The following is a 17904-nucleotide window of genomic DNA, read 5'->3' as shown; positions in this document are numbered from 1 at the left end:
ATGGTTGAAGACTTGTAAATCTCAATGCAACGCCGCATCGAGCAGGAAGTCCAGTAAAGCTCTGCAATGGCGCTCATCTTGAATCCCCTCACTTGCTGATTTCAGCATGCCGGTCACTGCAGAGGTCAGACAACCTGAAGAAGGGTTCCCGGATGCGTCGTATGCCTGGGCAGTCCTCAATAGGTGCTACACATCGGTGTCCTCGGTGCCCTGTGCCTGGATCGTGTCTCGTTCTGCTTGTCTTGTTTCTTTTGTACATCAAGGCAGTCCATCCATTTATTATATATATATATATATATATATATATATATATATATATATATATATATATATATATATATATATATATATATATATATATATATATATCACCACCTCGAGACCTGTTCGAAACCCCATGCAGCGTCTTCGACCAGAGGCGCTGCGTCTCAAACGACAGCGCCTGCAAACGATAGCTGTGATGAGAAAAAAATGCGAGAACGTTCCCCTTTCCACCGTGCCATGGTGGTGCCGCACCACTATGCTATTTTTACTTTTGTTTTAGACTGTATTATATTCTGAATGGACCCACTAAACGGTTAGACATGTGCGAAATATCGCCGGTTAGTTACGCGAGAAAGCTAAGCGCATTAATATCACTGAAGACGGATATTTATTTCACTCTTTCTATCGGAACCCCGAGTCAGCTTATGTTTTTGTTATTTGTAGTATCAGTGATGCTGAGTGTATCGGGGACTAAGTATAATGCCAGTAGGTGGAAGAAAGAGGGGGGGGGGGATTGCAGTAGGGACAATAAGAAAATAATTTTGTTTTACCACCTTCTCTCTCCTTTCACTATGCCCCGAATCAAGGGCGCTATAACGTAAAGCTATTCCAAACTTTTCTATTCCAATTCTGCAATCAACCTTCAAGCTTTCAAACTGCAATCAAACTTTTCTGAACCACACCCATTTCGTCACGAGACTTCACAAAAACCGCAATAGCTCCCCATCTGATATGACGCGTACCCCTAAAGGAAACAAATTGTAGAGAGGCCTGGGAAGCCCTGCTGCGGAGCGAGCACCCTACTCCTCAGCAACACGCCATCCGCATGGCGGACGAAGCTGTGAAGAGTGAAGACCTCTTTGCTTGCTTCTAATCGCGGAAGTCCCGACCCCCGTTCCCAAGGCCTGTGTGCCGGGGACGAGGAGTAGGGGGCCTCCTTATCCGGCAGTACAGTAAAGTTGCTATCATCATATGCATCATTGGACCAAAAAAAATAGTTGTTTCTCATTCGACGCCTTTTAGCCATTAACTGTCGGTTATTGGTCAAAGGGTTTTGGGCTGCACCCACTTCCCCCGCCTGTCACGCGACGTCATAAAACCGCGAAACTCACACATCAAAGTGACGTACACGCGTTAAAGATGCAATGATGTGCCGAACAAAACTGATTTTTTTTTCTGAATAGCCGCAGGCTGCGCCGTTCCGAAAGGAATAAAAGATGGCTGCCGCTGATGGCTCAGGCACTGGCTACTCGCACCTGCCTGAGGGCATGGAATTATTTGCGCACAATAATCCTTTTTGCGTGGTCGTGTAACGTTTTCAAGCATTTTGGGACCGTTTACGACCTCGCTCTGCCAACTTTCTCTTCTTTGCTGAGGCTACGTTTTAGCGTCATTCTTGAGCTTGCGTTGCATGCCGCCGCGATTTTCGACCAGCCACCTCAAGCCAAGTAAGGGGAAGCGGACCAATCGCAGACGCCGGCACCACCCTCTTCATCCGGTTATCGATTTTCGGTGCACTGGCTCGGCCCCATCGAATCCCTCTCCACTTGAGCGTGCTCCTCGCCTCTTATCAGTGAGTTAGATTAGACAAGGCGCTCAATGCTATTCGTTTTTAAAGCTAACAAAAGTGACCTCCTATAAACGAGGAGAGCGTTTGATAGGTCTATTCAGAAAACTCTGCGGGTCACCGCCCGATGCTTGCGTCGGCGTTTACGCAAGTTTGAGGTCAGGAGATCGGAAAACATTTTAGAACAGTTTTACGTTACAGGGCCCCAAATCTCAATAAAATCTGAGCACGCCCAAGCACCTCTGAGCGTTGTGAACGCGAAAGCTATTACGCCCAAAAGAACGGCTCTGAGCGGTCTTTCCCATTTCGCACTGCGAGTGACGGGCCGTAGCAGTACGTGCTCCCCAAGCCAGCAAGCAGCAGCAGCAGCTAGCGGTGTCAATGCGGCCTGCCATCGTCGTCCTACGCGACGAGACTGAGAAAGCAGCAGAGGCCACCGGGGCCGCCAGGCGCGCGCTGCAGCTAAACCCGGTGAGGGTCAGAGAGAATACGGACCCCGCGCTGGCTTTCGAGAGGGAGGGGGACGTGGCCTCGCGGCGAGTGCCTCTCCCCTCACACAGCAGCAGGCACGCTGTCGGGCAGCCGGCAAGACAGCAGGTGTTCGCTCTCACCCACTCTACTCCGTCGACGAGTGTTCGTGACGTGGCGTCGCAGCCAACACGCAACGCGAATTCAGGCACTGTTGCGCTGCTACGGGCGACTAACGCCTGCTATTGACGCTTTAATTCGCGGCAAAATACATCGTCTTCCACATCTGCCGCACCTTCTTTTCTCAGCTCGGCCTCTTTAAATCCCGTTCATTTGTCCCAAAGCATTGCGTCGCGGTCCGTCGTCGCCCTGCGCGAGGCCATACCGGCATCCAGCTGATAATCTTCAGCGCATCTTTATTTCTATACGTGTTGGTTTGCGTTTCTGATGGTGTGCTGATAAAAAGGGCATTATTCTGCGAGCGAAATGCTCAATTTTATGCTCTCTGCGTTGCCCATCAAGCGAAAGTATAAAATATTCGCAGAAACGTCGCGAAGCTGGCCATGGCGGCGACGAATGGTGCTGACTATAGGTTTTGGGCTATCGGGGTGCTTACTTTCTTTTGTTAATTACAGCTTCCAATGAGGAGGAGTAATGTGGTTATCAAAAGGAAAGAAGAGAAAGAGGAAAACCATTCGGCCCGAAAATGTACAATGAAAGGCAGAAGTAGGGACTTCTGTGAATCTCTTCAATGGTCTTACTCTCTTCGCCTTCCCGACTTCGCACTCATATTTCCCGCAGGATTGTTAGCGACTGTATTAGCATTACGAAAGCTTCCCTAAAATTACTCATTAGCTGTTATTGTGACCGGCTTGTTGTCTGAATGCACAAGACTTACCGCGTCTTCAAGAATTCTGCGAACATATTGTTCAGTGGTTCCTCCGTACTTAAGGCAAGTTTACTCGCTTTGGATACCGGGAAAGCGTGGGTTGCACTTAAATGAAATGGCCGATTCACTTGCACGAGCATCTCTCAATGGCCCTATCATATTCGTTTTGCCGACATCAACGTATGTCACCGGGGCTAGGTACAGAAATTTCTCTGTATCGCTAAATTCCGCAAAATCCGTTTTAGCGTCATCTTCTGAATTCCACTGTCTTTATTTCCCGCGGAATAATAATTGGTGTCCTTCAAAGCAATTTGAAGTTTCTTTTACAAAACTGAGATGTCGCATTCCGCCTCTAAATTTTTACTTGCGCAGGTAGGCTCTTGTTGTGCCCACTCTGTGTTCTTTTTGCGATGCACCTGAATCTATCGCGCAATCTTTTTATCGTGCCACCGATTTTTAAAACAAACTGTTAGAAATTTCATTTTGACAACTTCGTCTATCGCTAACCTCGCCAACTATTCTTTCTTTTGGGGTGACTTCATTGGGATTCAGCCACAAGGATGCGTTTCTCGCAGGTTATAGTTTTATTAGAGACACAGAAAAAGTACCTTGCTTACTTTTTAAAATTATAAATTATTTCTATTATTTCAGTTCTTTTATTTTAAATTATTAGATCTCAATATTCCTAACATTGTATTTGTCTAAAATTCCCTTAACCCACGCTCTGATATACAAATTTCATTTTTGTTTTAATTTGAATAAGCATACTTGAAACCGCCTGCTTCTTGGCCAGTCTCCCGTAGTGGGTATGAGTTAGTTTTTGAGACAAGACAAAACAAGAGATGCCAGGAAGTACCTCAACGTAATACAATGTGTGGTATGCCGTGAATTTCAAGTGCTGTATTGTTCCTCGGTGCTATGGCGTGATCGTTGTTCTACGCTATTTATTGGCACTTCGGGGTCTGAGCATATTACTTGGACGTCAAGCACTATTGTACATATTGTAATACCTGACCAACTGTGCATTGTATTTTCTCGGGTGTTCCTATCAATTGTTTGCTATTACCGGCACACAATAAACTTCAATTTGTGCAAGTATCGCATGATTTCTTTGGCGTTGCTGCAAGTTCACACGAGTAACTCGCGCATCGGTGTGGCGCGTCGAGGGACAATTTTCCGCTTATCCCTACTTCACCTTCAAGCGAGGGGTTTCAGGCAGGAACAGTATCGACCCCTAGTCCAGCAAGGACTAGCTCGAATGTACCAACTTCCTCCTCACTAATTTTCAAAGATGTAATAATGATAATGATAATAGTAATAATAATAATAATGTTTATTTCATCGTATACTGGGTACAGTTTTATAAAAGCTATCGAGAAACTCTGGTAGTGCATAGCAGGGCCTCCACGACGTTTCGTCATCGTTATTAGCAGCGCTCTGATGCCTTGTACATGGCACGAGCTGAGGACACACAGAGCGTATCATGACACCTTGCTTGGGCCGGTGTCGAAACTTGAGTATTTTTTTTTTGTTAGCCTGTTCTACGTTCTGCAATTCTGCGTCGCGAAACACTCCGAGATGTGGCCCCGCGGTTCTGCCGCAAAAGGTTTGCTCTGTGTGTTCCGACTTCGCCATCCGCCGACGTGCCATGCACCAGCGCGCGCTACCGCTGACGCGTCATCACGTACGTCACACCCTGCTGCTGCCGCGCTGCCGTTCCTCAGACACCGCACTGCTACAGAAAGTTGTGCAAAGTCCAAACTCCTCCGGGCCGCCACACGGGACTGCTTTCTGCAGCCGCTGCGGCCGGAATCGCAGACCCTTGTTAGCATGTGAAGCGACCTGCAATGGTTCGCGGGTTTTCGAATGTCTAGTATATTCGCTAGGCTGTCTACTTGCTCCGATGCACGGCCATGCGGCACTGCTCATCTAAAACGCCGTTGTCTTCTCTTTCCCCAGGCACGCGCGGAGAACACACGGAAAGCGAGGGCGGAGTGTACGACATCTCCAACAAGCGCCGCATGGGTCTGACCGAGTACCAGGCCGTCAGGGAGATGCAGGACGGCATTCAAGAACTTATCAAGCTTGAGCAAGCCGCCTAGAGAGGGCGCCACAAGTCACCACCACCTCTGACCTTCCCCCCCTCTCCACTGTCCCATTGCGCGCGCTAATGCGCGCGCTCCAAGGCACGACGACTTGATTCGTGCCGGAACACGGCTGCGGGGGCAACACGCCGCCTCGCTGCCGCCGTCGGTGCATGGCTGGAGGGGTAGCACTCGATCAGCCTTCATTTTTTGTGCCTGGCGATGATCCCCAGGGATTTGAGCGTCAAGTCACCGTAGGTCACGGGCCGCACCCTGTTGACCATATTGAAGCTACCGCTTCTGTGTGCTCTGCTAGAGAGGTCATTTATTGGGTAACAAAAAAAAATTTCGGGAGCGTTCGTACACCAAGATTTAGGTGCGTGCTGAGCGGAAGCGTTCTCCTGCAGATATGTCTAAGGATGTCTAAGGCGCGCGCGTAAGCAACTTACTGCTCTTGGGTGAAACAACGAAACAAAGTAGTCACATGGGTGGCCGACTACACCTAGGCTCTTCTTGGCCTAACCTTACAAAACACTTCTTGTTACGCTTCCGAAGACTTCCTCAGTGCAGGCTAACGTCACTGCGTTTGACAACGGTTGCTATAAAAGCCTGGAAGTGTTAAAGGTCGGGTCACAATTGCATTGCAAGCTATGTCGGCCTGAAATTGTCCAAGTCTGTTCGTTCTTAAACACTCGTGCCATATTTCAAGAAGCCTAGGGCTTCCAGGACTACTTACTTGAACGCTGCGTGATTACGTATGTGGTTGTGACTACTGCACTATTACTGCCCAGTCGCAGCGATCTGGTTTCCTAGGCATGGATATACCTGCACGAAGCTCACTCCACTCAATGGTGATGCAAGATGCCTGCAGCCGGTTTGGCGCAAAGAGCATCCACCTCAACGACGGTAGCACTTTCGTACACATTACATCAAAGATGACGTCATCTGCTTCGCTCTCACTGCTCTTATAGGCGTGTATCGAACCGGTGCCTGCTGGCAGCCAGCATTCGGGGTTATTGCTTCTACTTCTGAAGCGTTGATGAAACGGCAAATACATCGCATCCTGAGTCGTTCGGTGACAGTTTATTCCTAACAAAATGAAGGTTGACCGCGTTCCTACTCCAGCCGACATCGACGAGTCCCCCCTATACCTCACTGCAATTCCACAGACGACCTTCTTTCTCCCAGACGCCGGTTAGCGCTCACTCCGGCTTCCGTAAAAGCACCCCTGGAACGGAACAGCTCTAAAATCGCCAAAGCTTCAGAGAGGACCACCCGCGGTTTTCGGAAGAGAGAAACACGAAAAACACAGCATACTATAAACTCTCCGTCGCTTTTTCTTCTTCATTTTTGTATAGACTCGCAGTATACCGCTTCGCAATACGCTAGAACAAACAGAGAGGCTTCAACGAAATGCTGCTTCCTATTTTTCGAAGGAAAGAGGCGGCCAGGACCGCAGTGTGGCTCCGAGGACGTGTAAGGCTGAGAAGGGAATCCTTCCTTGGTGCTGCTATTTTTGCGAATGAAACGTGATGATGATGATGCGTGAATGGTGCCGTAGCATCGTTTATTTTGTCCCACTGGTTTCTTCGTAGCCCGCAGCGCATACTGTAGCCACCTCTTGAGCAAGACTCTAGTCAACACTTGTCCTTTCTTTTTTTCTTCTCGTTCGGTTACCTCTTCGTAAGGAGGACAGACAGACTCGCCATAGCCTCGACTCTAGTCAGCACACATAGGCATGCTCAAAGGGAAAACACGCCAGGCACAGCAGCTTCCGAGCCGCGTTCCAGTCACTGGCGCAGCTGCGGGGAACGGCGCCGCTATTTTTCTTGGCGGAAAGCCCAACGGAAGGTTTGTCCGACGGACGACGTCAATAAAGCATCGATAAACAGGACAACTTGCACTTTTCTTTTGTTCGATTCCTACGCTGAGCGTGTTGAAAACATGCACGCTCACCAACGAGCGCAGTGTCCTTATAATTAGCCTGGCGTTATCCCGGACATTGTCAAATTCCGCCCTATAGTCAAATTCGGCAATGGCCGCATTCGGAGCCAATCAGAGGCGCCGTACGTTTCATCCCTCTGGAGCTCTCTGATTGGCTAAAAATTGCCGCCGTTGCGAAATTCGACAGTAACCAGAACAATACTCCTGGTCTATATAGACAAATTGCGCTGAAGATTTTCACAGTTGAGAGCCGTGCTACACAGACACCCTCAAAAATGTTTGCACCCTTTGCGGCTTATCTTCTCCGCAAACAATAATCGCCATCTATCCTGCGTACCTTTCCATTATTCAAAGCACGTACGTTAAAGATCACCAGCTGGACAAAATTGATTCGGAGCCCCCCACTACGGCGTGCCTCATAAACAAATCGTGGTTTTAGAATGCAGAACCCCAGATTTCAGTTCATTATGCAACGCTGCGCGCCCAGTACTTCCAGGTCACGAACGGCGTGCGCGTTATCAGCTTGGCACAGCATTCCCGACAGGGAAGTAGCGAGCGCAGAGCTTTTAAGAAAATAAAAGCAAGCAAGGCATATGATATCGCTGTGGGACACGATAATTCAGCCAAAGGGTGCAAACATTTGATGCGTAAGCATGTTTAGGCGACTTATCCACGAAATGCGTCTGTCGGTCCGCCTGTCCGGCCGTTACGCGTGACACGATGCGCTCCATAAAGACAAAATACCGGAGAAATTCGAAAGGAAGAATATGCAGCAGATCGAACGAGTTGGAATCTACGTACAGCGAAGCCTTGTGTGAGTGCACAGGCAGTCGAAACACGAGTTAGTGCTTATTTACCTTCCGCATAAAGTTACATGGAAGGGGCTTCGTTCAGGCATCGTACGGAGGCTAACGCAATGCCGCTGCCGCTGCCGCCGATGCGCGAGGGTGAGCTTGCTGGCGTTTCCAAAGGCGAAGCTTTTCTTTGCGTACCACGCCGGGTTTTGTGACCGTGGGCGCTGCGGCCTGGCCGTTCCCTTGCAGAATAGGCCAACCAATCACAGCAAAGCACGCGCGCCGCGCGCGCCGCTGGGTTCCTTGCAGCACCACGCTCGCCTCCACGCAGCCGTAAAGCCCCTTGATAATTTGAAAGTAGCGACACTCTCCTCCTCACGGCGCTTTCCTCCTCGATTCTCCTCGCCCGCCGGCTGCGCACGGCGCGCTTTTCCTCCTGGGCTCCCGCGGACGGGCCGCAGGATTCTATGGAGGCGTGTTATTTTGGGCCAGTTGCGCGCCCCAATGGGATTGAAAATTTTGAGAAATGCTAATAACAGCATCGATAATGCTGGAGGAAACGTTTATGAGCAGGTTGGTTTTTCCTTAAAGCCGTATGAACGGGGTATGCCGATGTAAAGGGAGCTTTGAGGCGAGTTCTATACTCCAGACAATTTTTCTGACACATGATCAGATGCTTTACTTCGTGCGTCTGATCTAGTATTGCTTGTGACACACCCCTTTGTGTGTGGCTTATTAAGCGAAAGCCTTAGACCTCTGTTTCAAGGTCCCGTTGTGAGCTGCACAAAATATCACGTGAGCGAAGGAAGGCGGGAAGCGAACCAAAGCATGTGCAGCCGCGTATAAGAGATGATTAATGATTAGCAAAGTAATGATCGATTAGTGATTGGATTAAGATGAATGCGGGTGTATTAAGGCGGATTAAAGTCGATGAAGGTGCATTTGGGTGAATGAAGGTGGATTAAGGTGCATAAAGGAGGACTAGGTTGGATTAAGGTCGATGAAGGTGCATTAGGGTGGACGAAGGTGAGTTAAGGTGCATTAAGGACGATTATAGTGGATTAGGGTGGATTAAAGTGCACGAAGAAGGATAAGGGTGGATTAAGGAGTATTATGGTGGGCTAGAGTGAATTAAAGTGAATGAAGGAGGATTAGGGTGGATTAAGGATGATTAGGGTGGAATAAGGTGGATGAATGTGGATTAAGGTGAATTAAGGGTGATTATAGTGGATTAGGGCGGTTTAAGGTGAATGAGGGAGCATTTGGGTTGATTAAGGAGGATTAAAGTGCATTAAGGAGGGTTAGAGTAGATTAAGGTCGATGAAGGTGAATTAGGGTGCACTAAGGACTTTCGTGGATTATGGTGGATTGAAGTGAATGAAGGACGCTTAAGGTCGATGAATGTGGATTCGGTGGATTAATGTGCATCAGGACTAATCGGTCTTAATAATCAGTGAACCCTAATTCACCTTAGTCCACCCTAATCCACCTTCATGCTTCTTCATACACCTCAATCCAGCTTAATACTCCCAATCCACCTTATTACAACCTAATCAACCTAAATCGCCCCTAATGGACCTCAGCCTACTCTATACGGTCTTAATTCTCCTTTATCGACCCGAATCTATCATAATCTGCTTTAATCCTCCTTCATCCACCTTAATCGCGCCTTAACCAGGCTTAATAGTAGTCTCAATCTACCTCAATACACCATAATCCATCCCTATCAAACCTAATCCAGATCCATGGTCCCTAATTCACCCTAATATTCCTTTATGCTCCCTAATCCTCGTTCATGCACCCTAATCCACCCTAATCGGTCTTAATACCCTTTCATCACTGTTTCACCTTAAACCACTATGATCCGCCTTAATTTTCCTCCAGCCACCTTAATCATTATTCATGCATCTTAATACTTATTAATGCACTCTAATCCACCTTAATCACCCGCCGTGGTGGCTCAGTGGCTATGGTGTTAGGCTGCTGAGCACGAAGTCGCGGGATCGAATCCCGGCCACGGCGGCCGCATTTCGATAGGGGCGAAATGCGAAAACACCCGTGTACTTAGATTTAGGTGCACGTTAAAGAACCCCAGGTGGTCGAAATTTCCGGAGTCCTTCACTATGGCGTGCCTCATAATCAGAAAGTGGTTTTGGCACGTAAAACCCCATAATCTATCTATCTATCCACCTTAATCTTCTTTAATACGCTCTAATCGACCTTAATCCTCCCTAATCCACCTTATGTCAATCGCTAATTATTCATTAAGTAACTTGGGTAGTCATTCTCTTATAAAGGGGTGGATATGCTTTGGGTCACCTGTGGCCCTTCTTGGCTCACGTGATACTTCTAGTTTACAACATGATATTGAAACACATCTAAAGGCTTTCGCCTTAAAACTTTAAAAAACTCAATGTTGACTTGTTAACGCTCATGACCTGCAATACCACGGGTATACTTGCCCCAAATTTTTTCAGGGCGCAAAGCAGAATCTATAATGCTGCACTTCCGACTGAATAACAACAGTTAGCGTGATGGAGCCGCCCCAGGATATTAAGCATACTGAGGACAACCGCAACTAAAACGCTGGTGAGCAGGCCGGAAGAATGAAAAAAAGCAGCATAACGGGATGCTTTGCTACGAGCTATAAGAAAGACGCCTCAGCTCGCAAACAACGCTGTTCTTTGTCGGAACCAACTTCTTTCGGCCAATGTCATGCAGCCACTGCTTCCTGCGCGAGCCGTCACGCTTTCCTTCATCATCATCATCATCATCAGCCTGGTTAAGCCCACTGCAGGGCAAAGGCCTCTCCCATATTTCTCCAACAACCCCGGTCATGTATTAATTGTGGCCATGCCGTCCCTGCAAACTTCTTAATCTCATCCGCCCACCTAACTTTCTGCCGCCTCCTGCTACGCTTCCCTTCCCTTGGAATCCAGTCCGTAACCCTTAATGACCATCGGTTATCTTCCCTCCTCATTACATGTCCTGCCCACACCCATTTCTTTTTCTTGATTTCAACTAAGATGTCATTAACTCGCGTTTGTTCCCTTACGCAATCTGCTCTTTTCTTATCCCTTAACGTTACACCTGTCATTCTTCTTTCCATAGCTCGTTGTGTCGTCCTCGATTTGAGTAGGACCCTTTTCGTAAGCCTCCAGGTTTCTGCCCCGTAGGTGAGTACTGGTAAGACACAGCTATTATACACTTTTCTCTGGAGGGATAATGGCAACCTGCTGTTCATGATCTGAGAATGCCTGCCAAACGCACCCCAGCCCATTCTTAGTCTTCTGATTATTTCCGTCTCATGATCCGGATCCGCAGTCACTACCTGCCTTAAGTAGATGTATTCCCTTACGACTTCCAGTGCCTGGCTGCCTATTGTAAATTGCTGTTCTCTTCCGAGACTGTTAAACATTACTTTAGTTTTCTGCAGATTAATTTTTAGACCCACTCTTCTGCTTTGTTTCTCCAGGCTTTCCTTGTGATATCATAAAAACGGCATAACCATCTTCAGGCTACTTGCTCCAGTTATATGCGCAACAGCGCGGCATAGCGCTAACACATAGATCAAGAAACACAGCGTACAACGTTTGCTACGCCGAGCTAAAGCGCCGAGCCCGCCGTGCTCAGGAGGAAAATGGCGCGAACGAAAAAGAAAAGCACAAGCAAAACTCAAGATCTGCGCGTCTCCAAGGGCAACGGCAGGGAGACCAATCGTCGTGCAGAAAAACGGAGGCAAAACTGGTTGCCGCGGGGGAACGCGCAAGAGGCGAGGAGGAAGCGAGGAGGTCGCGCGGCGGCGGCAGAGTTCAAAGAGTGTCGCTACTTTCAAATTATCAAGGGACTTTACGCAGCCGCGGAGGCGGGAAAGAGCACAGGAAAAAAACATTTATTCACAGTGGAGGAAAAGTACTAGGAAGCTTTACAGCAAGTATGCGACCTCTAGGGTGGGCAACACAGCTACAAAGAACGTCAAGCGGAAAGTCAGAGGCTGAAATAATCTCACGGGTGGCGGCAATGCAAAAGAGACCTGCCATCAGCAACTACTTAAGGGGAAATTATGAAATCAGGAAAGAAACAATTTATGATAACTCAAAGGGAAGCTCATTGCCTTTTGAAGATACAAGGAAGAAGAATCTGCTTGCTGCAGTAAAGCTAGGGAAACGACGGAGCATGTTTTATTAGAATGTGAAGATGTCTGCCCAGCGGTCAATTTAGGCACCACTGGCCTCCTTCAAGCCCTTGGGTTCAGCGAGAGCAGTGGAAAAGTAAACATGTCTGCAATACAGATTAGTAAGATGCGATTGGAAGATTGGTAGAAGGAAAGTAGGTAAACGGCAAAAAAAGAGATGCGTACAAAAACAAAGTTCGCAATATGGGTAAGAAAATATTGTTATTAGAATTCATCGTGAACTTTCTTTTTTTTTCTTTTTTAAGCTAGGTAGGACATTAGGCAGTATACTGGCAAGAGCTTGGTGGCGCAACCCACCACCCCGTTTCAAAGGGGACGCTCATAACATCCATCCATCCATCTATCCATCCACCCATCCGTGGAGGCTGGATAGAGTACAGGAAAAAGCATTAACACTGGAGGGGAACAACTAGGAAGCTTACCAGCAAATATGCGACTGGTATAGTAAGTAACATTCAAACAAAGAACGTGTATATCTGCCACACAACAATAATCGTCGCCTGCCTTGCTTGCGTTTCCTTCCTTGAAAACGCCGCGCCCCCTACTTTCATGCCGGGAATGCTATGTCATGCTAATAACGCGCATGCCGTTCCTTACTAGGAAGTACCGGGCTCGCAGCGTGAAAGAAAGGAAATGCAGGTAAGACAGATGACGTTTATCATGTGTGGCAATTAAGATGCAATCCAAGGGGTGTAATTTTGTTTTAAAGTGGAGGCCAAGGAAGCTACGCAAGTCTTTGGCGCGTTGAGACCTGGGGAAGCGCAGGACAGTGGTAATCTTATCGGGGTCAGGTCGAAGGCCTTCCTTGCTGACAAGGTGTCCGAGTACTTTAACGGTTTTGCTGGCGAAGTGGCACTTCTTGTGTATTCGGCTGAGAGCCAGCAGCTGAGAGGCATGTCAGGACTTCGTCGAGGCGCTGCAAGTGTTGATGGAAAGTTGACGAAAATATGACGGTGTCGTCAAGGTAGCATAAGCACTTCCACTTTAGGCCCCGCAGTACGGTGTCAATCAACCGCTCAAATGTGACGGGAGCATTACACAGGCCGAAAGGCATTACGTTAAATTCGTAAAGTCCATCGGGTGTGGTAAACGCGGTTTTCTTTCCTTGTCTGCTTTGTGCATGAGGACCTGCCCGTATCCGGAGCGTAGATCAAGGCTGGAGAAATACTCAGCGCCTTGTAATGAATCTAACACATCATCGATTCGGGGCAGTGGATATACATCTTTGCGGGTTATTTTGTTCAAGGCACGTTAGTCTACGCAAAATCGCACTGATCCGTCTTTCTTACGCACCAAAACGACAGGTGACGACTAAGGGCTTGAGGAAGGGCGGATTATGTTTCGTTTCAGCATGCCGGCAATGTGGATATCGATGATCTGGCGTTCGGTGGAAGAAACGCGATGTGGCCGCCGGCGCACGATGGAAGTTCCATCCGTGTGTATGGGATGAGCCGTCGCAGAAGTCTGTCCCAGAAGAGGAGAGTGCACGTCGAAGGAGTCATTATGCTTGGATAACAACGCCAGTAACTCCTCCGTCTGCTATGACGTTAGATCGATGCGGATGGCACTAGCGAGAACAGAAGCAGAGACCGCATCGATAGCTGTCGGTGGTTGTGAAACAGCAGTAGTTGAGGTAAGCATAGAGACAGGCAGAGTGTTCAACACGCACATGACAACAGCGCCTTCAGGAAGCAGTACTAGTTCAGTGGTTGTGTTGAGTACAGCCAACGTGGCCGTGCCGTTGGTGAAGCGAACAAGGCTCGGTGCCAGAGCAATCCATTTGGGTAAGAAAGAACTGACGGTACAACGTGATGAATGGTGAATGTGGTGTTTTGTGGCGCAAGGGCCAAATGTGGCCAAAGAGCGCTAGGCCGGTGGTAATGCGTTCGCAATGGAGGTATGAAAAACGAAGGGCAGATGTTGCGGTGGCTGTAAAGGGGGCCTAAAAACAGTCGGTCTAAAATGCATAACACCTATACAAGATAAAATTATGCCGATGGTTAATGGGCTGTACAATGGACACGAAATACACTTTGTGAAGTAATGATGATTTAGTGATATATCTCACAGATATATTTTTCCAATAAGCACTACTGCCTTACAGAGTCCTTGGGATGCAAGGGCCTGTAGGCATGTGCTATGCTAGACTACCTTCACAGCGGCGTCCTCTAGAAAGAGGATGTGCTATGAATATCTGGGGCTAAAAACTTGCAAGTTGAGATCGTTCAAGAAATTTAGAACTGATTTGGTGTCAAAGAACGGTTCTTCACCGAGAAACATTGCTGGATGGAGAGGGGTGTGCTGGCGATATACAAGGGGAAAATGTCTCTTTCTCTCATCTTCGGCTTCCCGACACTCCACGAGGACGTGGAGAACGGTCAGCCTCTCACCACATCTACCACACGTTGGAGGTTCATTTCCAGTCAGTAAAAAATTGTGGGTGTCATAGGTGTATCCTATCCTGAGTCGACAGAACAGGACATCAGGTAGTCGTGTTTTCGTTTTCGGGGGCCAGAAACCTAACTTTGGCCTAATCAAGTGAAGCTTATTCGTAGCTTCCACGTCCCACAAGCGTTGCCAGTGGCTTCGCAGATTCCTCCGTAAGAGAGGCTTCAGATATGACAGGGACAGCAGCCGTAGGAATAATAGCTTGCGAGGTGATTGATGTAGCCATTTCGTCAGCTAGTACATTCCCCTCGATGCCTCTATGGCCAGGTACCCAGCATATATGACATGCTGGTTAGGCATATACGTTCTACAGAGAATAGAATAGAGCTCAGTAAGTACAGGGTTTTTGTGTTTACAGAGTGACTTCAAGGCTTTTACGACGCTAAAGGAGTCTGTAAATATAATTGATTTTTGAAGATTTGATTTTCTGATATGTTTCACAGCCGACAACAGTGCATGGGCCTCAGCCGTAAGTATACTTGTTTCAGGGTGCAGCACACCGGATTCCGAGGATGGACCAATGGCTGCGTAGGACACCCCGGCATGCGACTTAGAAACGTCTGTGTAGAACTCTGTACACGAGTACTTGTACTGGAGCTCCAAGAAATGCATTTTGATATGTGTCTCTGGCGCATGTTTAGTGACCTCTACAAAGGAAGTCACACTCTATTAGCTGCCACTGCCATGGCGCTAACAGTTTCGCTGGAGCCATAAGACAATGTTCAAGCACCGGAACACTCATTTCCTCACTGAGGTTCCTTGCGCGCAAAGAGAACGGTCTTCTCGCTGCAGGTCGGTTATTGAAGAGTATGGCATCGGTCATATTGTCACGTGGTAGTGACGTTAAAGAACACAGTAGTAGTACTGTGAAAGACAAAACTAGCTTTTATTGGGCGAACCTGTGCCCACAAAACAGGCTACACTTAAAGCGCAACGATAGCGGCGAACACAGTCGGCGATCGTCGAAAATCTGATCAGCGGGTCAAGCGCGTCGGCTTTTATAGAGCAGTCGTCGAATGTTCCAGACTAATCGTTCGGACCCGCGTGCCTTCCACAAAGTTCTACACCATTCGCGTCAGGCGAATAAATCAGATAACACAAGTTTCGGCGACAACAGACTGCGGATAGAAGCATCGATAACTTTCCAGAAACTTCGGATACATGCAAGCACGTCCCGCGCTGTGCGATAAGATTTGTTATGCTATGTTCACACTACGGTCGTAACGCGCGTAACAGCTCTTTCGGCATATCGAACGTAACGGCTGTAAAAAACGTTACGGCAGTTAAGCCGGCACCTTTGTTCACATTTACTGCTGCGTAAATTACGGCTTTTACAACAGGCCAATCAAATTTAGAGCTGCAGAATCGACGTCACCAGCGGTCCAATATGGCTCCTGTCAACATGCGAGCGCTGGCCGAGCTCGAAGAAATTCACGCTCAAAACAAACTTGTAGTCATGTATTCAATCGCCCGAAGACGACGAAGGCGACGCAGAAGGGTTTGGGTGCGGCAAGTATTTATCGACAGAGCAGTGGACGGCGATTTTCACAACCTTTTCGCCAAGCTCCGAGTTGGTGACGCTGCGATGTTTCACAACTTCATGCGCATGTCGCCCCAGCAGTTCCGCTTCCTTGAAAACCTAGTGAGACCACTCATCGAGGTTCGGAGCACGCATCTGCGGCCATCGATTTCCTCGGCGGAGCGTCTTGCAATAACTACAAGGTAAGCACGTTGATGCCTGATAGCAGCAAAGGTTCAGCCAGGGGAGTTCAGGGAGGATACCTAGACAAAATGCAAGGCTGCCAGTGAAATGAAAAGAACCGCGAGCGCGTGGCTTATTTTAGTAAGAGAGATTACATATAATTGCATTCCTATAACACTATGAGCAGCTTTAGTAATTTTAATATTTTTAAGCAGCTTGTGTTGCACACGGCGTACATATATTCGCACTAATTTGGCCCACGCTACTCCTATTTGCAGTGGCCACTAGAGCACTGTTTCGCTAAGTGGTTTGGCCGTGTTGTTTACTTATAGTGAAGCTTGCCTTTCTTGCCGCTTTTTCGACCTTCATACATGCTTTCCCTCTTTTTAGGTTCCTAGCCACTGGAAACAGCTACCAGTCTCTGTCTTACAGCTTCAGGGTCGGAAAATCGACAGTTTCGACACTTGTTCCGAAGGTGTGCCAGGCGTTATGGACCGTTCTTCAGCCTAGATTTTTGAAACCACTAAATGAGCAAAGCATAAAGGCTATTGCCGAAGAATTTTACTGGAAGTGGAACTTTCCGAACTGCGCGGGAGCAATTGACGGCAAACATATTCACTTAGGTGCGCCTCCGAACTCTGGTTCCTTGTACTTCAATTATAAGCAAGGCTTTAGCGTCAACTTGATGGCGTCCTGTGACGCCAGTTACAAGTTCACTTCTGTTTATATAGGATGCTACGGACGTGAAAGTGATGGTGGTGTATTTGCGGCGTCAGAGCTGGGGAAGTTTGTAGATAATGGACACCAGAATTTGCCCGCCCCTTGTGCACTTCCAAATGGAGGCCCAGTGCTCCCTTATGTGTTTGTGGCCGATGACGCCTTCCCTCTCAAGACAAATCTGATGAAGCCATACCCTGGCATGCAAGTGGCCAACAGTGCAAAACGGATTTACAACTACAGGCTCTCAAGAGCTCGTAGGTGCATTGAGAATGCTTTCGGCGTTATGTGTGCGCGCTGGAGGGTGTTGAGGAACCGAATGAGCCTCTTACCAGACAATGCCGTCCTAGCAGTAGCTGCCTGCTGTTGCCTGCACAATTTCCTAATGCAGGAGGGAAGACAGGCTGGTGGCTACTGTCCTCCGCAGTTCGCAGACACCAACGGAAGCTCAGGAGAGCTTATTTCAGGTGACTGGAGGAATTCCACCCCACCACTCCCCCAGGCGTGCCGGCAAGGTTCTAATACCTACTCGAGGAATGCAGCAGACGTGCGCGACAGCTTTGCCAGCTACTTCCATGGACGTGGCGCCGTGCCATGGCAGTTTACTTGAAGGAATGAGTGTTCTCTACGTTCACCGTGAACGCATGATAATTTATTTTGATTTGTTCGAGAAACAACTATTTATTTTGCTCACAACCAAAGAACAACAGAAGATAGAAGCAGTGTGTATTTTGTGGAAGAATACAGCTGAGCTCCAGCATAAAAAAATAAATATCACAAATTCTATGCAATATGCCCTGGCAATAAAATACTTTGTTTAGAGCACTTCCTG

At 48.0% G+C, this 17904-nt stretch overlaps 2 protein-coding genes across 2 annotated transcripts in view; both read left to right on the top strand.

Moving 5' to 3' along the window:
- LOC135896694 (arginine kinase-like) overlaps positions 1 to 7169 on the top strand; it is an 85135-nt gene extending 77966 nt beyond the window's left edge. Inside the window, exon 10 of the mRNA XM_065425188.2 lies at positions 5148 to 7169. Coding sequence (XP_065281260.2) covers positions 5148 to 5290 — 143 coding nt within the window. The 3' untranslated portion in view covers positions 5291 to 7169. The remainder of the gene's footprint in view (positions 1 to 5147) is intronic.
- Positions 7170 to 16087: 8918 nt separating this feature from the next.
- Positions 16088 to 17897, top strand: LOC135896677 (putative nuclease HARBI1). The gene is made up of 2 exons (XM_070534752.1): positions 16088 to 16375; positions 16746 to 17897. The coding sequence occupies exons 1-2, from the start codon at positions 16110 to 16112 to the stop codon at positions 17680 to 17682; spliced, it is 1203 nt and encodes a 400-aa protein (XP_070390853.1). The 5' UTR covers positions 16088 to 16109; the 3' UTR covers positions 17683 to 17897.
- Positions 17898 to 17904: the final 7 nt, after the last annotated feature.

The sequence above is a fragment of the Dermacentor albipictus genome, chromosome 3, assembly GCF_038994185.2.
Source record: "Dermacentor albipictus isolate Rhodes 1998 colony chromosome 3, USDA_Dalb.pri_finalv2, whole genome shotgun sequence".
In the NCBI taxonomy this organism is placed as follows: Eukaryota; Metazoa; Arthropoda; class Arachnida; order Ixodida; family Ixodidae; genus Dermacentor; species Dermacentor albipictus.
The sequence above is the reverse complement of the archived record's forward strand: the minus strand, read 5'-3'. Positions and strand labels throughout refer to the sequence as shown.